The sequence below is a fragment of the Hirundo rustica genome, chromosome 9 (genome assembly GCF_015227805.2).
Source record: "Hirundo rustica isolate bHirRus1 chromosome 9, bHirRus1.pri.v3, whole genome shotgun sequence".
Classification (NCBI taxonomy): Eukaryota; Metazoa; Chordata; class Aves; order Passeriformes; family Hirundinidae; genus Hirundo; species Hirundo rustica.
The window spans coordinates 7,422,847-7,446,250 of NC_053458.1; the positions used below are offsets into that span (position 1 = coordinate 7,422,847).

Here is a 23,404-nt window from a genome sequence, read left to right on the forward strand (position 1 = left end):
GTGGTGAGCTGAGTGAAAGATACCAGCAGCTACTCAGCATTAGGAAATGGGTCTGAAAACATAAATCACTTCCTTCTTGGCGTATACGAGATACAGTGCAGGGTAAGTTTGCATTAGCAGTTGCCATATTGCATTAGGATCTGTGCTGATTAGATTTTCACTAATAGGAGCAGGGCAAATGTATTATATAGTTGCACAATTAAATATATTGTCAGACTGAGGGTGAAAGGATAGAGTAATGGAAAAAGCAGGGGACAAGGCTGGCTTTTCTTTGGAAGGAGCAAATGTGGAGAGGTCATGTTAGAGCCAGCAGGAAGTTTAAATAGAGTTTAAGTAGGGTTGGTGGGGAAATGTCTTGACAGAACAGTGGAAGTGACATGTTATGGAAGAGTGAATGATTAATTTGCTTGAGAAAAACCAGCAGATAATTTGAGCTGGATTGGGCTGGGCAGAAAGATGCCACAGGACTTAACATTGGAGCAGATGAGAGGTGCTGAGCTGCAGGAGGCAGGAAAAATTGAAAAAGTGCATTCAGCCCTGAGAAAGAATAATGATAAAGAAGTGACTCAGAGTAGAAGAGGCTTGGTCCAGATCTAGTGCAGTTTCAGTGGAACTCGGTTTAACAAGAAATCACTTTTTTAACAGTCTGACACTATTAAGTCATGTGGCTCTGTCTCTAATTCTTGCAGATGTGAGTATTGTTTTCTCTTTTCCTTGTTTTCAATTCTTTCTTCCCTTTCGCTTGCAACTATGAAAAGCTCCTTGAAGTCAATGTAAAGACTTTGGTGGATTTTTAGTGGACTGTGGATAAGCCTCTTCTTGTGTCATGGTTGAATGCTGATTTCTGAGCTGTTTTGGTTCCAGGCAGCATCCATAATTGCACATTATTATTTGAAATATAAATATTTTAATTGCTTTCCAGAAAGCTTGAGAGGAAAATAATCCATATTTTGCTTCTTCTAATTGGAGAACTCTTCCACACGGTAATGTGTCTCAGTAGGCCCATTCTATCACATTCTCTATTTCAGTTTGAAGTCTCTTGAAGAGTTAATTCTTTCTATTTTCCTTGATCTCCAGCCACAGAGGTTTATGTTTTTAAATAATGCTTGTCTTATTTTTCATAGCTGAATGTGACTGATTCCGATTGGATTATTTCCTTTGACCCAAACTGGGGCTACAGTTTGAAGATCCAACCAATCTGTGGGCAGCCCTTTTTTTTTTTTTTTTTTTTTTTTATTTAAAAAAAGAATAATTGGCAGACCAATTAATCTGCTCATCTGTGAAAAGAAAATTTATGGCAATAAGTAGTTCTATTTCCAGAAGTCATTCTCTAAAGTAACATTACAGTGGCCTTGTTTACTTCATGCCCCGCAACACGATCCAGTGCTTCAACAGTAGCACAGGTCAATTAGTGGACAATTTAAGCAATTATTAGCCACTAACAAGGGTGACTGGCATCATTACCCTTCCTGTTTACCAGCAAACTGTTATTTTAATACAAAGATCAACAAATAAATTAGGGCATCTGTTGTATTGCCATGTCTGCCTTGAAGTAAATGATATTAAATGGGCTTTGGTTGCTGCCAAATTCTTAACCCCGGCCTAATGAGATACACTGATATGTCTCTTGCTGATTACAGAAGCTGTAAAATTTACTTTGTATTGATTTATTAACAGGAGGGCCAAGTTTCAGCAATGGGCTTTTTAAAAATAATCTGATATCTATCTTTTTATTTTAAACATTATTGATCTGGACTATTTCAGTTCAGACAGTCCAGAACTGTTAGGTTCCTCTGAAAGACAGAGCTATTTCCCAGTCGTATTGATTATTTGGATACTTACAATAATTTTAGGGTGAGGTTTGTGTGTGTAAATGTATGCTTTTGTCTCATGCTCTTCTCGTGCTCCTTAGAACTGCCTCTACCTCCAGGTTAGAACTCTGAGCGTTATTTTAACTCATGCTTGGCATTTTTACAATGGGGTAAAAAGCCTTCTTCAGGCTTAACTGCTAAGTAAGAAAATCAAGTCATTCTCCTTTTGATGGGTAACTTGGCTGCAGGTAGATTGGGGTGCCTGGGGAAATGCTGGGTCGTGTTTGACACCAAGCTCTGGGTGCCCAAGGTCGGGCTCCTTTAGCTGGGTGCAGCAGTGGATCAGGCACAGCAGAGCCTCACCCGCTGCATGTTTATGTGCAGCCTTCCACACCACTGCACGTCCTTTCTCGTGGAACAGTGATTGCCTGCTGAAGCTGAAAACTGCAGCTTCCCGTTGCCAAGGTGCTCCTGCCAAGCTCTGTGAGCGAGGCTGCATCAATAACAGGGTCGAAATGAGCAGAACCTGGACAGGCCTCTTCACTGGCACAGTGACAGCCACAGCAAAGCCCTGAGAGTTTGGGCTCTTGGGTCACCTCCTGAAAGAAGAGCAGCTCTCTTACCTCTGAGGTGCTCACAGTCCTCCCTGCTGCCTGCCTGGTGTGCTTCCAAGGCCTTTTGTGAAGCAGTGATCCACAGTGCACACGGTGCAATAATTGTGCTGGTTTTATTTCAGCTTGAAGGGTCTTATCAAATCTGGGATAAAACTCTTCTGGACACGCTGATTTCTGAATAGTTATATCCTCCAAGTGTTTTAGAAAACACAAACTGATGTGATGTTGGAGTCTAGTTGAGTTGAGTTGCAAGCTCTTTTAAACTAAAACCAGCGGAGTGTCTTGAGAAACCATGGACCAAGTGAGGGGTTGTTTCCCTTCAAGTGGTTTTGAGCCCTCCAGGTGCGAGTACTGTGGATTATGTTTCAGACACTGCCAGGAAACAGTCAGAGCAGCAGTTTAACATAGCTAAGCTTTTCGTGTTTGCATACAGTTAGGAAATCTGGTTATTCAGGATCCAACTGTGTCCCCGTCGTTCCTTCGTGTTCTTGCTGTTGGATAATGAACGGAAGTCACAACACCAGCCAAAAGGCAGATCGATGTTCGGTTTCCTTCATTGGGAGGAGGTTATTGCAGGAACGTTTCCTGAGCAATATCATTATGTATATGCTAATTTGCCTCAGAAATTCAGGTTTAGCTTCTTCTCAAGTGGAAGACCTGGTTACAGAAAGTTCTTCTCTCGTCTTCAGGATTTGTCACTGAGACATGAAAAAATTGCTGATGTTTAGAGTCAGCTATACCTTGATCATCTCAGACATTTCAGAAGCCTCATCTTTCTCCATGTGCCTCAGAATTCATTCTAGCAGAAGCCTAGGTTCAGACTTTCTCGTATTTGAAATGCAAAGTGGGCCTTAAGAAATTAGTTAAATGAAAGAGTCAAGCAGAATGTGAGATTTTGGTCTCATCTTTAATGTATGTTTCAGCCGAGCTGTAAACAAGTGCATTTAACCTGGCATGAACTTGGGGTTTAAGGGTTTTTTGATACTTTGAATCACTAAAAATCAGGTCTGAAGTCAGCTAGTTAGCCCAGGCCATCCCTTCTATGCTGAGTTGTTTCTTGTTGTAGCTTTGCCCTGTCCAGTGTTAAATGTTTCTGATGATGGGATTCCACTCTTACCCTGGAGAGACAATTCCACACTCTAATAGAGCTCACCATTACTGAAATTTTACTGATGAGCAGCCTTAATTTTTCTCTGCTTAATTTTATCCTTCTACTAGACCGGAGTGATTGATTTATTCTGGGGAAATTCAGTAAATGGTTCCTGCTTCACAGGATGGACCTTACAATAAATAGCAAATTGTCAGGACCTATCTGTGGGTGTCCTGAGATTACACAGGAACTCAATTTATCTCAACATTAATTCCCTGGAAGCCATTTCTGTCAGTACAATCTCAGTGGTGGGATGAACAGCGAATTTAACATCCAGATTCCTGCCCCAGCACCAACCCTGGGCTGAGGCAGTGTTCAGCAGCTCCCCGAGCACGAGGCCAAGAGGAAGGAGCTCTGGTGCTGTGATGTGACCTGAGGAATTGCATTTAGGATCTGCTTCCCCATCACTTGCCTGGGTTCCACATTAAAGGAGCTGATGAGGTGCAGTTACCCCTGGTTTTTATGAGTGTAAAAGAAGTGAAGAATATGACCTTATAAATTCCAGTCCACCAGTGGCAAAACATTCCTGTTCCCAGTGCACATGTTATGCAACTCTCCCAATTCATCTGAGGCATTTTACACCTCTTTATGCATGCACATGATCTGAAATCTGTGTTCACACATCAAGGGTCTGGGTGTATGCTGGAGTGAATTGGAGATTGTCACCGAGACACACAAAGAAATCACACGCAGACAAGAGATTTTTGCAGAGGTTCCTCTGATCCAGCTCCCAGCTGAAAGAGCGGAGAGAAGAGCGCCCCTTTGTTTATTCTTTTACTTTTTATACATTTCTGGGTCTAGCAGAAGATTGGTTTTTTTGGGGTTTCCACCCCTCAGCCTCAGTGGCCAGACGAATTGTCAGTTACAATTGTTTTCAGGTTAGAAATATGCAAACAAAAGACAGAGAATGAAAAACAAAGGATTTGTTTATATTACTTCTGTGGGAAAGGTAGAAAACTGCTATAATATTCTAGAGTAACTAAAAGATCTGACTCCATTTATGAAAATCAAAAGGCTAATAAAGAAACTCAGAAAAACCAGGGTAACAGGAGATGTCTCATCTCAACAAATTTCCACTCACAAGGTGAGCTGGAGTGTGAGCCCTGGGCAGGCTGGGTGTGAGGGGTATCTTCATTTCTCCTCTCAGGAGCAGAAAGGTTTTGTTATCGTGGCTCAGCTGATGAGCAGTAACTTCTCCCTCTGTGGACACTTGACAGTGCCTGGTAATGCAGCCGTGATGTACTTGCATTATGAGGCCAGATTAGGGTATTTCTCCTTAAAGTTCCTGGAGTTTTAAGCAGGTATCAGGTGCTATGTGATTGTTTTGATGGAAGCAGGAGCAGAGCCAGGAAGCAGGAGAAATCATCATTCTAATATTTTATATGTGAAATTTCAGGTAGATGTCTGGAGATCATTGATGTCATAGATCCCCCTCTTCAAATTCCTTTTTAAATTTTTTTCTCAGGTATAATTGATTTCCTCGTGAGCCACCATCCGATTGCAAAAGTGCTGAGAGACCACCTGGTCTTCAAGATCGCCCCCATGCTCAATCCTGATGGAGTTTACCTGGGAAATTACAGGTATGGTGTGGGGAATGAATCTGTGTATTGTTATATTTGCCTTGTACTGTTTTGTCATTGAATCTTGTATGGCTTGTTTCAATTTATTCAATTGAACTGTTTCAATTCATACCTCTTAAACTGGAGATTCTCACTTGGCTCTGTGTTGCCTGAAATTCCCACCTATGAAAGGGGAAAATAGCAATTTTTTTGCTTCAGGAGGCAGAGAGCAACTCTCTAAGACAGCAGGGTACCTGCTCTACGAGCCTCCTCTAGGTGTGGGAGTTAATGTCAGCTTAGAGTTAGACCCTAGCTGTGTTTCATAAAGGCACTCATTATGCTGCTCATCAGCCCCTATGTAAATGTGTCAGTCAATCACAGCTCCCTTAAACTACCCAGATCATCCATTAAAGTCACAGATTTCGCTGTGTTATTGTACTGTAATAGATAGGGATACATGGAATGGAATAATCATTCCACCCTATGCTAATTTCGCTCCATTTTAGTATTTGAATTACTACTTTACCACCTCCTCTGCTGAGATCGTATTCAGACAATCTTTTGTTTTCCCTAAAATTGTTTTTCTCTTAATGCATTTATTTACAAAATAAATGTGCTGCTGGAGATGATAATGAAAAGCAGTTGATTAGCTGATGATTTGTTTGTGGGGGCAATTACATGTGCCACACAGTTCTCAGGAGAAGCCCCTGAGAAATGAAATATACTGCATGTGGTTTTGCTTACCGTGCAAGACTAAATAACACAATCCACTTTGTAGCCAGGCTACCTTGAGCTGTGATCTAATTAGGTGTTGCATTGCTAAGCAGAATAAGGCTGGGTTATTGTATGGGTGAGGAGACACTGAGGAAGGAGACAGAAGGTGCAGAAAATGGGGCTGCTGGCAGCTCTTTGTTGAGGAAACAGCCTCAAGTTGTGCCAGGGGAGTTTTAGATTAAGTATTGGGAAAAAAAAATCTTTACTCAAAGGGCGGTCAGGCATTGGAACAGGCTGCCCAAGGCAGTGGTGGAATCACTTTCCCTGGAAGTGATAAATGTGTGGATGTGGTGCTTAGGGACATGGTTTAGCATGGTATAATGGCTGGACCTCAGTGGTTTTAGAGGTCTTCTCCAGCATTGATGACACTGATACCTCTGCTCCTTATCCCTCCTTTTCTTTGCTCGTTGTCAAACTGGAGCAGCAGGGAGCTGTGGGGGTGATTTCAACAGTGGTTCTGTGTGCACGAAGTGGAACTTCGAAAATAGGTGATGTCCTTGCAGTGATACTCACCCAGCTCTTGGCAAATCCCAAATCAGATGGTGACACTGCACTGATGGCGTCTGACAGCACCAGGAATTTATCAGAATGTGTCACCATACAGGAATAAAGCCCCCAAATGGCTCTAGAATCTGACACTACAACACTCTCTTCCGGGTGCCTTGCACATAAGCAAACTCCAGTAGCAATTAAACAGCTTTTGTTTTCCCCATAAGTTCACTTGCCCTGCACTGTTATTTATAGTTTTTGAGAGACATGCAGCTTTTTATAGGCATTCATATGGCTCAGAACTTGAAAAGCCTTTTGGGAACCCAGGTAGTGGGAAAGGGCATGTGAATTAATTTGGAATTGCTGAGCTTGATGGTGTACTCTTGGTTTAACTTTCCATGGTATGCAGGATTTTCAACCCTCCTGAACTAAAGAGAATTTTAATGAGCTAGTTGAAAAAACATTTGATTTACTTGCAATCCTTCACTGTATTTACAAATGGCCTAATGTAACTAATAACTTTAAAAACAAGGATAATAAGCAAAATGTTACTTATTATCTTGAGAAGAATATTAAAAAGCCTAGTAATGTGCTAGCATTGCAGTTAACTAGTGCTGAGTGAATAATTTACAGCAAACACCTTATTTCCCGCTAATACAAAATCCACAAGCACATCACAATTTATTTTCTTGAATCTACTGGATGAATTTCTAAAAAAATCTCTAAGGATCACTTGCTCGTATTTGAAAATTTAACTCTGGGGCTTCTCGGCGATTGGCTGGAAAACTCTGCTTCATCTCTTTTGGTCTTTGTTCGGATTAGCACATAAATAGGACTTTCAGAAGTCTTCCACGTAGTGGGGTCTAACACAGATCTCTTGGCTGGGGATAACCCCCTGCTTTTGCAAACGGATGCCACATGCAGCAAGAGCAGTTTTAGGCATTTGAACTTCTTCCTGTTATCTCCCTCTCTCTCAAAGCAGCAGCTGGTGACTATTTCTTTGGTTCACTGAAGGTTCACATTCAGAGCTATGCAAGCTAAGATAATGAAATGGGTAATTAAACCTCATGCTTGAGTTTGTAAATTGATCTCCTGCCAGTGTGAGAGAGGTTTTTCTTTTACCCCACTGGTGCACAGCCTTGCACAAGTGGCAAAGTGCACTGTTGGATGCACTTGGCTGTCCTCTGGAACCCCAGGCACAGTGGGCACCATTAGGAGCCTGAGTGTGTCAGCAGCTCCTGGAGAAAGGAGAACCAGTCCATCCCATCCTGACATCAGGACAGGAACCAACCACGCACTAAGCCAGGCTGATATGGAAACAGCTAGCTGGTGAAATTTTGTTCATTGCCATTTTTGTGGATGCAGGACTGACTGAGGGCATGAGCCCTGTGCTCTCCTCCAAAATCCTCCTTCCTTTGTTGTTATGAACTGAGGTTTAGGAGCTTAACCCAAATTTGCAATGATGCCACCAAGAATTGCCACAAACTGGAGCTCATTCTCAAGAGAAAAGAAAAAATGAGCAGTGGCTGTGACTTGGATGTGGTGAAATGCTCATCACCAGCAACAAGTGAGTTTAGTACTGCGACTATAAACCACAAACTCACCTGTGAGGAAAGTTGTTTATATGTTGCATGTATATTCAGGTGGCTCTAAAAAAAATGGCCTTGGAAATGAATGTCAGAGCTCAGTGCATCAGGATGCATGGAAATGGGATGCTAAACTTCACTGATTTATTCAATTTTATGCAAGAGTTTAAGAATGTGTGGACCTATACAATTAGGAATGAAAAGATAAGGTGCCTTGTGGGATGTACAGGGGTGATTAGGCAGCTCCTTTAATTCAGAATATTTAGAAAGTCTATACACAATTTGAACAAAAGTTGTGGGTTTTTTTCCTTAAACTTTTTTTCAGTGGAAAAAACCCCCTCAAAGTCCTTTTCTTGCTGCATGAATGTTCACAGCTCCTCCTGAAATAGAGAATATGATAGGTACCTGCTGCTCACTGGGGCCAAAGATGCAGAGTCTTTCCCCCAAAACAGGAAGACAGGCTTCACTCTTTTCTTGAAGTCTTTAAAGCGTGGTATTATTACACTTCTAAGTGTAACTAGCTTTGCAATTACAGTGTATAGATGATATGCTGCATGGGCTTGTTCATTAAATTGCCCAGGAAGATGTCATTGTTTAACCCAAGTAAAACAGAGAGTCTTCAGTTTTCACTCCCATTTCTAGCTGACAGCTTGTCCTCAGCTCTCACCTGAATACAAAGACCCTTTTTGCTGGGGGTAGTGCATGACTTGATCTTTTGCTTTATTTAAAAAAAACGTGGCACAAAAATAAAAATATTTGTGAGTTTCTCCCTAACACTGATCTCACCCTCTCTGATGGATTGAGCTGTGAAACAGCTTTAGGAAATGAAGGAAAACGAGTGCAATGGAAGAGAGATTTCTCGACTTTTCTCCCTCTGTTTGCAATACAACATTATCATATTGCCATCCCCAGGGAGGAGGGGGGTAGACTAAGAGAGAAAAAAAAAAGTGTTTTTGATTTAAAAGTCGTGCATCCCCAGGCTTGGCCTGAACTTTCCTTTATCGAGGATTTGTTCTTAAGCTGGCATTCCGCAGCTGAATGCTGAAATGTGTCCCTGCAGGCAAGATGACTGTACCACACTGTCTTAGATTAGTTCCAATTTGTCAGCCTCACCTTTCAGAGGCAAAATCCTACACTGGCACCAAAAGGGATGTGTTGCTTAGTCTGGGAAGCTCTTCACTGAGGTATCCCAGAAATGCCATGACAAGGCAGATGGAATATCCTGACCGTGTCCTCAAGGCTCTGCCTCATGACCCAGTGAGTGTTCCCATTCCTTGACTTTTCTGTGTTCCTTCTCTGGGGGATCTGTGACAGTATCAGCCTTGGATAAATTAAAGCCATGAATTAGCTGAAATGTTCTGAAATACCACCACTGCTGTGTCCTTCTAGCCTAGATTGTAGGGACTGAAAGAATTTGCGGGAGTGGGGAGGAGAGGGTGCACTGATTCCAATCCTTTCTCATTTCACTATCAGCGACAATGTTTTTGAACTCAACACAGTCCTTACTTCTTACTTGTGTAAGGGGTTAACAAATTAATTTGTTGGACTGAAAGGAGACCAGCCCTACCCAGACTGGAACACCAAATTCACCATAAACAGTGTCAGTGTCCATATGAAAGCTGTGTTGGGATTTCATGTTTTGAGCAAAAGGTGTATTTTTGTCTCAAATGTAGTTTTGTAAAGACTTAAATAGTTTGTAGAAGAGAGTCAAATTTAGCAAACTGTTCCATGTGAAAAGAAGAGAAAGCTTGAGAAACATTTTAAATTATTCATATAGAGGACAGTCTTTCATTTTTGTTTGTTAATGGCACAATTTGTTTAAAAGTGACCTTTTCTAAACATTCCTTTTGAAAGATTTGAAATAAAATCAGAAATTGAGGCTTTGGATCAGGTGAAATATTTCAAGATTATCCCAAACATGTTTTTCTGGACTTTATTTCTGTGACTCTAGAAAGAGTCTAAAATTACATGTTCACATGTAATTCATAAGGGTTCTTTAACAGTAAAGGCACGTGTGGACTTTATACAAATTATTTTATTATTTATGTCCCTTTTAGGGGGACTGGATATGCCAGGTGGTTCTTACTATCACTTATTTAGTTGTAATACACAGCTCCACACATGCAGACAATCATTTGCTTTTCTTTTCATTATTTTTCACCTATTTTTCTGGCAGAGAAGGCTTTTCCCCCCCCCCCCCCCTTAACTTCATTTAATACATGTGAAATTCATGCATTTCCTTAAACTGAAAAACAGAGTATCCATCTCAGATGACAAGATGAAGTTCTCAATGGAGTTTATTTTTCCTAATTAGGTGTTTGTCATTGTGTATTCTATATAGCAACATATAAGTAAACAATCATGGACCTTTTGAATAAATTTATTGGTTTTATTTATGTTACTGGGCATAAAAAAATCTATAATTACCAGGTACAGCAGCAATATAACTGGTATTTAATGACAATTACTTTTTGTTACCATAGAAATGAGTCCAAAGTAGTTACCTATAATTTCTCATTTCCAAACCTCACACATGTTGTATTGCAGTATTACCATAGTAATTGCCTATTAGTCATCATAAAATAAGCAGTTACCCAGAAGATATCAGGATAGTGTGAAATTTCTCATCTTACTCAAAACTTGCTGCACATGCCACTTCTCGTCGTCCTTTAGTGGGATTTTTTGCCTGAAGGACAAGAACGCCCCTTGTGCTTTAACCCAAGTGAAGGAGGGATGTGGCTGAGAGAGGATTATACTCTATAAACACAACGAGCCAGGAGAAGCATGCTCCCTCCTCAGAAAACACAGAACTATTTCTCATTACTGAAAACCAGGGATTTCTCCAGCCCATGAAATGGAGGTTTATTCCTTGCTGTGCATTTCCTATTTTTATTTTTTTCCTATTCAGTTGTGACCAAAGCAGAGGCTGCACTCCTTGGGGAGGTCTGGGAGCCCAGCCATGTGTGTCAGACCCCACAAGCCCAGGATCCACCAATGCAGCCATGGTGCAGAATGCTTCCTGCACTTCCCCTCTACAGTCCCTCTTACACCTTGCTTGACTTTTTAATTTAGATTGCATGTTACTGAGGCCAGTGAGTGTCCCTCTGAGCCTGCCTAGATCACATCTGATATCAGCTGGGAATGGCCATTTCCATGTATCACCTTCTCCCAAGAGGTTGGAGGAGAGGTAGAAGCACGGTAGAAGCTTTCTCCTCCCCCAGCCCTTGCTGGGCATTGAAGATGGGTCAGGAAGCTTCTCTTGTGTCTTCCTCTCACATCCAGCATGTCCCAGCTCATATATTGTGCCAGGCTGGGACTCTGGGAAGCAAATTCAGGGCTGGATGCACAGCTGTGACCCAGGTGTGCCCCGGGCAGCAGCAATGGAAAAGCCCAGAGAGCAGCAGAGTTATCTCTGGCCCTTATATCACCTGGTTGTAGCACTGCCATTCCTCTCCTACCTGAAAATTTTCGGTCCATCATGGCTTTTATTGCCCAGAGAGTGATCCTGTCACCACAGGATGACTACAGGGGTTGCTGCTTTGCTCACATTACTTAAAAAAATCTCACTTGTAAAAAAAAAAAGTTGTCAACCTTTATCTTAAAACAAATACCAGGTTTGCAAAAGGGTTCCTATCTACTGCCGTGGAAATGCTCTTTATATTGATGTGGTAACTGCTCATTTAAACCATATTACAGCTCCCGAGTATTTTTCAGTTGCTATTGATGTGACAAATTCTCTTGCACAGAGGACTGCACCAATCAATAGAGTCAGTATATGTGCTTTAACAACAAAGCCACATGCCTTGGGGTTCCAGTTGAATCTGAACATTTTAGTAGCATTAAATAAAGCTATATTTATTTTGCTTTTGGTACAAGGAAAAAAAAAAATCCCAACCCAACCTAATTTAATACAACTTGTTGGAAAGGTTTGAAGGCAGCATTATGGGCCATTTCCACATGTGATGAATACCTAACTAGTGTCAGAGCTGCTATTTTGTTTTTGTAAGAGAATTCTTCTCTTTTAGTTAGATTGATCTGGAACTACAGAGTAGCCTTTTATTTTTAGACAAGCGGGGAGAGAAGTCATAACAAGAAATACTGAAATCATAGCTTTTTTTATAGCCGCCACTATTCCACTGAGAATGAGACACGATGTCCTTAAAGAGACAGGGCTATTTATTTTCCATTTAAATAGCACCATTTGTGATTATTACCTTTGAGCCATTATGCAGAGAATAAGCACCCAGCTCATGAATCCCAGCCAAGTGAATCAAAGTTTTGTACCTAAGTGCCATTTATGGCACATTTCTGTAAGTTGGTGTAGGAGCCTATTCTTGACCTTCACTGACTTTATTTCTTTTGCATATCTTTATATTTCAGAATATATTTGTAATTAACAGGGGTATTAAAATCAGTTTGGTTGAAATATTTGTTTCCTTTCTCTTCTCTCTGAATAGCTGATCTTAGGTCTGAATAATCCCATCTGGGTTTCTTAGATTTACTTTCAGTTAAGTAACTAAATGTATTTGGCGTTCTTCTCTTTTTTAATTTCCTCTATAAATCTGGCTTGTATCTCTGGTGGCTGGAGTTATGTTCATAGCAGCAAACAAAGGACCAAATTCTCCAGTGGGTTTTTCCTTTGGGTTGGCTGCCTTGCTTTGCTTTTGTGTTTTATTTGGGTTTTTTTTTTATTGTGTTTCTAATTTTGCCAATAACTTAGTAAACTTCTGCAAACATGCTGTGGATCTTTGTTTTGGTTTACCCTTGAGAGAGGGGAGTGTTGGTGCAGTGGCAAAGGGCAGGAGGGATGTCCTTTGGGTGCTTCTCCCAAGAGGAGAAGGTCTGTGATAAGGTGTAGGCGTCACCAGTGGGGACAACCCCCATTCCAGTTCCTGTTTGTCTCCTCCGTTCCCCCAGACAAGATTTGCGGTGCTCTCGCTTTGCAGAACGTCCAGCTCAGGGAGGTGCCCACAAGTGGCGCTTGCAATGAGCACTGTGACTCAGGAGCATGCGTTGATTCTCTCTGGGCTTTCCTCCCCTCCTGCCCTGACCCTTGTTTGGTTTTCCCTCCCTAACACAGTTACTGGCCCAAGACAAAGGTGTGGCTCCTTGCAGAAGGCAAGAGCAGCTGGGGAGCTCAGTGGGAACCCTGCTGACTTTGTGCTGTGTTTGCCTTGCCAGCAGCATCAGGGAGTTCTCAACACACCTGGGAGCAAACCCCAGACCCTGGAGTGTTGATGAGATTGAGCTCCACTCCAACCCTCTGTTCTCCTGTCCTGGCAAGAAGGAGCTGCATCCATCCCTGAGGATATCCACACTGTTGAGGCTATAAACAGGGATTCAAGCTGTCCTTGAAGTTGTCCAAGCTCTAGTTATAAAGTTGAGTTTTTCCCTAGGAACATTCTGCATCCTCCATTCTACCCCATCTTCAGGAGTTACTTTGGAAGAGATGTCTCTGTCCTGACTCCTGGTGAGGAATACAGAGTCACTTAAGTAGCTGGCAGTAGTTCCTGAATTCCTGGAGAAGGCTTGGGGACCTTATTGCTGCCTTTCAAAACTTCAAGGGGGCTTATAAAGAGGTGGGAACAGGCTTTTTAGCAGGGCCCGTAGCAACAAAACAACTGGTGATGGGCTTAAAACAAAGGAAAGTAGATTCACACTGGATATAATGAAAAAAATTTTAGGGTGAGGGTGGTGAAACACAGGCACAGGTTCCCTGAAGAGGTGGTAAAAGCCTTGTCCCTGAAAACTTTCAAGGCCAGGTTGGACAGGGCTCTGAGCAACCTGATCTAGTTAAAAATCACCCTGCTCTTTGCAGAGCAGTTGGACTAGATGCCTTTAAAAGGTCCCTTCCAGCCTGAACTGTTCTATGATTCTGTGACTCTCAAAGAGCTGAAACCCCTCTCTCAGCTGGTGCATGGAGCAGAGACAGGCTAATTCTGTATTTTAGCTTTACAGGTTACACTCCAGTGCTTGTTTGTGCCAGCAGGGATTGTCTTTGCAGCAATTAAGTGAAAAATGGAAACTGCAAGTCAAGAGGGGAATTTTTTTCCTTAACTCTAGAAATTACCAATTAGAGGTCAAATTCTGCCTTCATGACAGCACCTACTGCCCTTCTGGGTGAGCAGCCTAGAGAGGAAGAGTGAGGAAGGTGTTTTGCCTGTTTTCTGTGGACACAGGAAGGCCCAGCTTGTGATTAGTGTGTATCCCAGTTTCAGACTCTTCCACTCTAAGCAGCATCTCAGAATTTTTTTCAATATTTTCTCACTTTCACTCTCCCATTTTGGCAATATCTGTTCACCTACACAGATTCACCAGCTGCCAGAGCAGACAGTAGAGGGATTGACTTTTCCCAAAGACCTTTCTGGACAGACATCCTGGAATTTTTTTAAGTTGTACCCATTTCACAAGATCGCCAGCAACTGCTGATCACTCCCATGATCTCTGCAAGACCCTCTTTCCTTGTAGCCATAATTATATATAATATAATAATATAGTTATAATCCTATACAAGAGAGGGGTTCAATACTCTAAATTTGGAAAGAATTTATCAACTGGCAGTAGAAAAGTCCTGTCTTCCTATTTCAACTGTGTGGGTGGGGAGGGGGAAATACCATCCAAGTTATTAGGAAAAACAATTGCAGCCTAAGGGAATGTTTGTTTAGGTTCCACTTCTGTTGTTTTTTTTTTTTCCTAGGTGACAGCTGTTCTTTTATTTTTTTATTTTTAAAACTGCAGCACTTAAAATGATGGCAGCCTGCTGTTTAATTTATAATATTGGTCCTAAGGGCAGCGTCGTGTAACGTCAAAACAATCCTGAGACAAAGCTAAATAATAGGCATTTGTTATCTAAACCAATATTGTATTAATAAAACAAGATTAAAGAATATGAGGATGTGCAGCACTTCTGAGGAGTGTAAAGGCAGATACCTGCCCAAAGCTTTCACTCATGTCTTGGTCAGCACATTAACTCCCAGACACTGCAATCTCTTTGTGGTTTGGAAGTGCCTTGTGAAGCATCTCTAAGTGGTTCAGAGTTGTGATGTTTCATTTTCTGTTTGGAGAAGAAACCATTTTTCTTGGCTTAATTCTCATAGGGGAAGTGTCACAAAGGAAACATGTTTAAATATTGAGTTTAAGGAGCTTGCAAGGTGTCGAGCTCTTGAAAACTAGTCCTGGTGCTCATTTGAAAATTTAGGTTGTGGTTGTAAAGAAAACTTTAGCTACTAGTACACAATGCTTTTCTGCTGAAGCTCAGAGAGTTGGGAGAATGCTGTTCCACATCTGCTTTAAGCTCAGGAAAATGTGTTCCGGTTACCCAGAGGGGCAGTTCTGCTCTGTTTTCCCTCCTGGCTGTGCATCCCTGCCATCTCCTTTTTGCTAGGACTGGTGCTTGTGTGGCAGTGCTGTAAGCTAGAAAAATACTGATCCCACAGAAAACCAACCTGCAAAACAGTTCTCACTTGTCTCCCAGTGCAGCGGGAAAAGTGGGATCCAGACAGAAGAGAGGAATGAGCAGAGAGGGATCCCTTTTTTTGTGGCAGCTTGGGTGGATGGACATAAAGCAATTCTGAAGCCAGAGCATAAATTGTAGGTGGCTGTTGTGCAGTGATCCTGGGGCTCTTGGAAATGAAAGACAGTGGCAGACAGTGATTTCTTGGAATGGGTTTTGGTGTGTTCAAAAGCTACCATGTCTATATGATCTCTTTTTTAGGATTATTATTTCCTAATAGCAGCAAACGATTATTTATACTATTTGGTAATAAACTGGGGACTTGGTACATCCATTTAAGGAAACATTGGCTTTTTGGTGTCAGAAGCTGAAAATGAGCTGTTTCCATGCCACTGCTATGTACCCATGGTGAAAAACTCTCCACAAACCCCTTTTCTCTCTGCTCCCTATAAATACAGAAGCCATCATAGCTATGCTGACATGGCAGAGGGATCAATTAATCTCACAGCAGATTCCTCCTCTGCCCCTCCTGGGGCCAGGCAGAGGGGAGATGTCGGGGTGGGCTGGGAGCAGGGAGATGTGACAGCTGAGGGACAGCTGATGGCTTTGCCTGGTTGGTGCCCGGGAGCTGGAGGAAGAACTCTCTGCCAACAGGGAGGAGTTGGGATCCCAAAACATTTACAAAAGGGGATGGTGGGATTTCTGGACATGCGGCATCCAGCCACAAAAGCATTGTCTGTCTCTGCCTGTGTGAGTGGGACAGGGATTGTGCCTCCTTGCCCCATCTCAGGCCAGGAAGGATGGACATTGCTGGAGGTGCAGGTGACTTAGCATGCAGCTCCTCAGGGGAGAGCCGTGCTGATCTTGGGCTGTACAGATCATAAACCTGCTGCCTCATGTGCTGCCTGTGCCTGGAATGCTAATGCTGCTCTGCCTCTCCTTACTGCCATTGCCACGGAGCTGACGTGCTGGAGAGATTAGATAATGATAATGGATAGGGAAGGGGAGTTTCTGTCTCTTTAACCAGAATAGGAACAATAAATCCTGTCAGTTTGTAGAGAACAGCTGGATTTCTAACAACACTGGAATGTTGCTGTGGTGGGTGGGGGTGGGTTTAGCTGCCCCCTCCCTTTATCACTGCCATTCTGGCATCCAAATGCTGGCAAAGGACTGGAGCGTCCCAACACCCAGTGCAGTGTTTACTCTGCCAGCTCAGCTGAAGCTTGGAAAAGCCTGACCCCTCTAAGGTGCCTCTACATCATGGCCAGGGAAAGAAAAGGATGCAGGGGTCTTGCCTGTGGTTCTCCAGGTAACAGCTGAATGAAAGAATGAGTTTTTCTTGTTTACAAGACCAATCTCTACTCTTAGAGTAGGCTGAGCTGTGATTTGATCTTCTGCAAAGCAGCGAGCGAGGTGCATCATGGAAGAGTTTACAGTAAGGTTGTATCTTTGGCACTCCCAAGAACCAAAAGAAGGATATCACAGAAGTGGCCAAAGCCTCTCGGACTGGTTGTATTTTGCATTGTTAATGACAGACTTTGTACATTAGTTTGAATAGAAATAGGTCAGCAAGGGAGCCTGAATGCTGAGATGGTCAATAATGGGTTGACACCGCTGTGCTGACCAGAAGCCATAATCCTGTTCTGCTAGGTACTATATAAGTATATCATAAATGATCCTCACTCTCCCAAAGTGCTTTCAGAGCTAAGAGTATGGCACAGCAGGGGGACAAGGCAATCAAGCAAGCTGTTATAGTAGGGGAAGACAGAGCACTAAATATAATAGGATGAATAGTGGTCGGTTTTTTCCCTCTTTTACGTTTCCTTTTCCCCCTCTGGTCAGTGAAAGGGAACACAATAGCAAACTATACAATCAGGCTGAATTACCTTCATGTATCAACTGAGAGTAGGACTACTCTAAATTTGGTGAACCCAAGGAAGGAGCTTTCAGTGACAAAATACATTTGAAAAGGATGGTTGACCCAAAAGGTGTGTTTCTTCAGAATAGATTACTTTTAGATGTTCTCCTCTTCTTTACTCCTTGGGAAAAACTGTGGAGCTCTACTCAGCTCCCAGTTCAATCATCAAGTACATTCTAGCTGCACAATTGCTGTTATTCTGCTGCAGCTGAGCAGTATAATGGTTCTACCCATTGTTTTACATCTGGATTAAATTGTTGTTTTGTGCATCTGGAGATAGGTTTGTTCAGTAGGTTTTGAAAATCCACAGATGTTCAAGGCCCAGCCAATCTTTTGGCAGTGCTTGCTAGGGAGGAAGCTACACAGTGAGAATATATATCCCATGAAAGCACTCCCAGCAAGTTTTGTACCCCAGCAGTTGTCCTTGGATCTTCTGCCTGCTCTTCCAAGTTTGAAAAGAATCAATTAACAAACTGCCTGTCAGCCTTCTTTACTTTCTGCTCTGCCTTTGCTAATCCTCCGTACATTTTCAGCTGGGAAAACTCTTTGGTTTTAGTTCTTCCAGTCGGCCTTACTTTTGCTCCTGCTCTTGATGTGCAAGGAGAGCTGGTGCTGGCATGGATTTGTTCTTGACATCTCCATCTTGCTGATGCTGCGCTAACTCGTGTAGGAGAGCGACAGGCCACAAGCAGGAGGAGATAACGCTGTTATCAGTGTGGGTGAGAGGCGAGTGCAATCCTGGCAGACAGTTCTTCCTCCTTACGTTGGTCACCTTTTCAATTACAGATCTGATCTGCTAAAGTTTTGTCATTCTCATTCGAGTTTCTGTTAATGAAATGCATTTAACTGTCAGCTCTTGTTAGCAGCAACAACACAGCTGAGGATTCATAAATTCCCATGGAAGTCAAATGACTGCTACCTTAGAAGAACTGAGTCAAGAAATGAGGGTTTGTTTTTTTTTTTTCTTTTAATCTTGAAGCTGGAGAAGGAGACAACCACAGCTTGCTTGATCAGACAAGCAAATTACTTTGAACAATGAATTTACCTAAGACTTATTTCTGATTCAAGTATGAAAAAATATTCTGTTTCTTAGAATCCTGGGGGTTTGGGTCCATCTAATCATTCAGTTTTCCTCTGTGTTTCTTGGATCTATCTCAAATAATTGCTTACTGCCCAGAATATTCAAAAATTCAGCTTTCCAAAAGCCAGTTAGACAAGCGCATTGTGTTTGGCACAGGTTTGTCCTGTGCTAAAGACCAGCTAGAAGAGTTTTGGAAAAACTGTTCTATGATGAAACAGTCCTAGTCTTGTCATAGAACAAGCTTAGTTTGAGCTTAGGAGGAGCTTTGTTTAGTTTAGCAGAGAGCAGCAAGGGAATGAAAGATCTGGGGCCGAGCGGTGGGAACCCATTGGTCTGTGCTCTGAGTACATACATGAGGAACATAAACATGGAGTTACAGGAAAGGTACTTTTCATTGCAATAGGGGAGGGCATGGCAGAGCTGAATGTCTTGAAACAGCTTCTTAAGAAAGGGAGACTCCAGTCTTTAAAGGGACATGGTTGTATTTTCCCTGATTGACTTCTTTTGTTTGAAAAAAAAAAAAAAATTGCTTAAAATATCTCTCTGGGGTTTTGTTTGGTTTCTTGTATTTTATTGGTTTGGGTTTTTTGGGTTTTTTTTGGTGGGGTGGTTCATTTTTCTGTGAATGAAAATGGCTTCAAAAAAGGTCCTTGTGTGTGAATGCTAGATCAGCAAACATGATCACAGTAACCTCTTTCTGGATTGAAAATGTATGATTTTCAAACTATTGTGTAGGGCTCATAGTTTTCTTTTGCAATAAGCCCATATGCCAAATGATTTCTTGGTCTTTCTTAGAGTTAAAGGATTATTTGACTGGAAAAATTGGACATAGTGCATATAAACTAAGTCATTCCATCTAATTGAAGTATTCTATGAGTTCTGGGGAGAATTTCTTCCTTTCAAATGACAAATTCCATTAGAATCAATGAAAGCTAGAGGCTTTTTCTTTCAACTGTGCAGTGCAGAGGGGGTTTGTGGTTTGGTATCATGTAAGCTTAATAGGGTAAGGAAGAAACATCACAAAATAAAATGTTATACTTCCTCAGAAAATCCATTTAACTTTGCTGATGCCTCCCTGAACACTTGCCTTAAGCAGAAGCTGTCAGACTTGAAGCTGTGTAAACCCTATAATTGTTCCAGGTCTGCAGAAGCAGGAGAAAAGTCAGCTTTGACCATTTGACCATTGCTGGCATGAGTAGACATAGTTTGCACCTGCCTGTTCCTTGGTGACAAGTTCATTATAGACATGGTGCTTTATTTAAGGTCAAACATGAAAAAGAGTTTTTTTGTTTGTTTGTTTGTTTGTTTTTATTATTATAAAGATACAATCTCTAACCTGTAAAATAAAAGGCTAATAAATGGAATTTAGAACAATTATTTAAGTTGGATACAGGCCATGACTGAGTGCTGTCGTGAACAAAGAAAAGAATGTGGCCACATCCTTAATAATGGATCTCTCAGACAGTCCATGTTTTTTTTTCTCTAGCCTTGGAAACAATAAAGTATTTTCCTATATCTGAGGGCATAACTTGTATTAAACTCTGAGCTTTTAAATGGTCTCAATGTGACTTAGACCAGTGGTGAAGGTGAAAGTTAGTACTGAGTTCTGTCAAGAACGGAGTATTTTGCTTTTGGTCATCTTAACTAAAGCTGTATAGCTGAAGAAGTTACCTTGCAAATTAGAATTACTGCCAATGACAAAATGCAGTGAAAATGCCAAGTGGTCATTTACATAGTTGGAATTACTTTAATATAACTGGTTGGTAGTAATAGCTTTGTTTTATACCAGTCCATGTCTCTTAAATCTACTTTCAGAACACCCCAGGGAAGATGGTGCCTGGCCATCAGTTCTGTGCCCTTCCCAAGCTCCTGTGCCTTTCTTACTCCATCCTGTTGGAGCTGGATGTGGCTCAGGTACCTGGCTGTACCTCCTGCTCTACTCTTGAGGAAGGCTTTAGGTCTGCCCTGGATTTGGGAGTTTGTGGCTTTTGTTAGCAATTTGTGATCCTCAGCTGCTGAAGTTTAAGTTGCTGAGCCTGAGATGTGTGACTTCTGGAGTCCAGATGAAGAGTGTTTAGCAGCTTTTAATTTTACAGGTCCTTTATAGCACCTCTCAAATCAGAGAGTGAAATGGTCTCGAAATGTTTGGTTTTGGAATTTAGAGTGTGGCATTTTACTGGTGCCATGGAAAGGCTCTGCAGTCATTTGTGTTGTAAATGAAGTAGAGGGGCAAGTGGATTTTTAGATGGATGAGGTTTCCTCTTCTGATACACTTTTATGGCCTGTTTGGCATTTCTCATCTCCCACAGCTCCTGTCACTGGATTTTGTTCCTTTGCATGAGTGAGCCTAAGAGGAAGAGTGGGCGTAAACCAGCTGCAAGTAAAATTTCCCAAAGGGTTGACTGCAGGCATTAATGCACCAGTGTTGGGACCAGAGCAGCTGCCTCTGTCCTGTTAGCTGAGGATCTGGTTTGGGGCAGGATGGGGCATCTCAGGACACACAGAATATAAGGAATGGAATTCTGAGAAGTGTGTTCAGCTGCAGGATACACTTATGCCTTGATGTACTTTCTCTCTTTTTATTTTTTTTTCTATTTTCTCTGGAGACTGTTACAATTCTCCCAAGAACATCATGAAATCCTGGGTTTCTAGCGCTGTTTATTAAGAAAAAGAAAAAAGAAAAAAAAAAAAAGCAGAAATATTTGGTGTATATAGTTTAAGATGGTTCCCTTTCTTTAAAACATTGTTTGCTAAACAGGACTTTTCTGTGGATTATCAATTAAAAGAATCCAAATTCAGCTTTTTGGTAAGGTCAGGTTTCTATAACTAGCTCTGTAATTCTTCTTCAGCACATGAATGTAGTTCTACATGAGGTTGTATTTCTGGAAGCAGTTGATGCTACAAGTGAGATCCGGGGTGTCCCTGCAAGAAATTACTAGATCTGTAAGTAACAACAGCTGCATGTTTTAAGGCTGCACTGCAGACTCCTTCTAGTTGTCCTAAAAGATCACTGAGTTGTTTTTAGAACTTGCTTTACCCTGAATTAAAATAAGAAAGCAAGAAAAAAAAAACTTCAGAGGTGGTTTAATTAAATGGGCATTCGCCTGTCTAGCACACCTCTGCAACTACAGTGAGTGGGAGTCACAGTCCTCTAATCTTCTAAAAAAGCTGAAGAACAGGCCTTTAGGATACAGGAGGAAGAAAGTGCTGTCATTTGCTTTTTTTTATCTCTAAAATACTGAATGCTCTGCCCAGAGATTAGGAGTGAAGGTCTGGCTTTAGTGCTGTAATACCTAATTGAATCACGAGCGTTGGTGTAGTCCTGAGAGAGGACTTAGCACAAATTCTCATACTGATTTTGGCATTTCAATTACCTTTCAAGCAATGACACTTGCTTTAATTTGAGTACCTGGACTGCAGCTACTCTGGGACACATTTTTAAAGGTAACTTGTGCCTAGTTCCCCTTTATTCCAGCAACTTTTCACGGGACAGAATCTGCTAACAAGAAATTCAGTGTTTGGTACCCTATGACTGGGAGACAGGACCTGATCCAGCAGGAAATCACAGAAGATTAACATTAGTGAAAATTTCTGTGGCAATCATTGACTTGAGAGGAGACAGAGCACAGGAGAGCTTTGGGAATGACTGTGAGGAGCAGAACCATGATGACATTTGATACTCTGGGCATGAGCAGAGCCAGAGTGTAGGAGCTGAAATCTGCTCTGAGTACAGCTAACGGGGAGAAGGGCCTTCTCTCTCTCTCCTTGCTCATTAGTCTGTGTTGGGGTGATTTGTGTGCTGATTTCTCATCCCTGGCTGATGTCCCACTGCCACTGCTGTGTTTGCCACTATTTGATGTGGAAACACAGAGTGCAGTGAGTGTTAGATACCTTTTATTTATGTGACACCCTCCTGAGCATTGGGGACTACACTCAGATACTGGAAGAGCTTGTTTGGGCCACTGGGCTAACCTTGGGCTCTCACCTAGACAACAAACCTGGCTCTGCTTTGGGAGGTTCAAAACTGGGATATGAGAAAGAGATGCAAAGATCTGCCTGAGGTCTGGAAAACGTATCTTGTAGAACAAGATAAAGGAGATAATTTTGTTTAATGCAGGAAGCAGACAGCACCATCACGCCCATGTTCAGTCAGAGGGGCAAGGCAGGCGTTGACAACTTTAGCAGAGGAGGATATGGCAAAAATATTTGGCTTTCAAATAGGAAAATAAATGTTTCAAATGGGGAAACAAGCTGCCAATGCAAATATCAGACTGTCATCTCATGAGGACTTGCAGGTGGAGACCAAAGGTTTTCTTCCCTCATAGGGGTGATTGTAGAAGTTTGTTGGTATCAAATTGTCCATTGTTTTAAAAAGTCAGCCTAGATAAAAAAAAGAGCCTCCCCTGACTTTTCATAGTATGTGGATATCCTGAAGTTCAATTTTCTGGGCTAGTTTTCTGGGCTAGTTTTCTGGTCCAGTTCTGCATAACTGTCTAAAGCTTTCCCCCAGGAGTGTGCTCTACTCCCCAAAAGGTAATTGTATTTTGCAGTACTTGGCACTCTGCTGACCAGGACTTCCTTCAGTACAAACCCACATTAAGCAGAAATAGAAAACTTATGGGAAGAATGATACAAAGCTTAAACTGCAATAATTATATTCACTTTTGTCAGAGTACTGCTATAACAAGAAATAAAAATGGAACAACATTTACTTTATCCTTTTTCAGGGGCTGATAATGTGGCCATATTAAAAAATAATCTTTGGTTTAATGTTCCATATTACCTTCATTAGCTTTCTTTACATTTCTTGTTTTATAAACCTTTAAATTGAAGGTGGGGCAGGGGAGAATGAAAAGAAAGACATATTTTGGAGGAAAAAGAGCAAAGGAAAATTTTCTCCCAAGCATTATGCATTCCTCTACAGCATTAAGGATGCTGCTGCCACTCCATATTGTGGCTCCTTGAATTG

The 23,404-nt window shown here is 41.8% G+C and overlaps 1 protein-coding gene across 3 annotated transcripts in view; it reads left to right on the forward strand.

Annotated features, from left to right (window-relative positions):
- The window catches only part of LOC120756363 (BEN domain-containing protein 5-like), an 887,649-nt gene that overhangs the window by 700,864 nt on the left and 163,381 nt on the right, over window positions 1–23,404 (forward strand). For all 3 annotated transcript variants that reach the window (XM_040072626.2, XM_040072624.2, XM_040072625.2), the window contains exon 8: window positions 5,041–5,155. In XM_040072626.2, coding sequence (XP_039928560.1) covers window positions 5,041–5,155 — 115 coding nt within the window. The remainder of the gene's footprint in view (window positions 1–5,040; window positions 5,156–23,404) is intronic.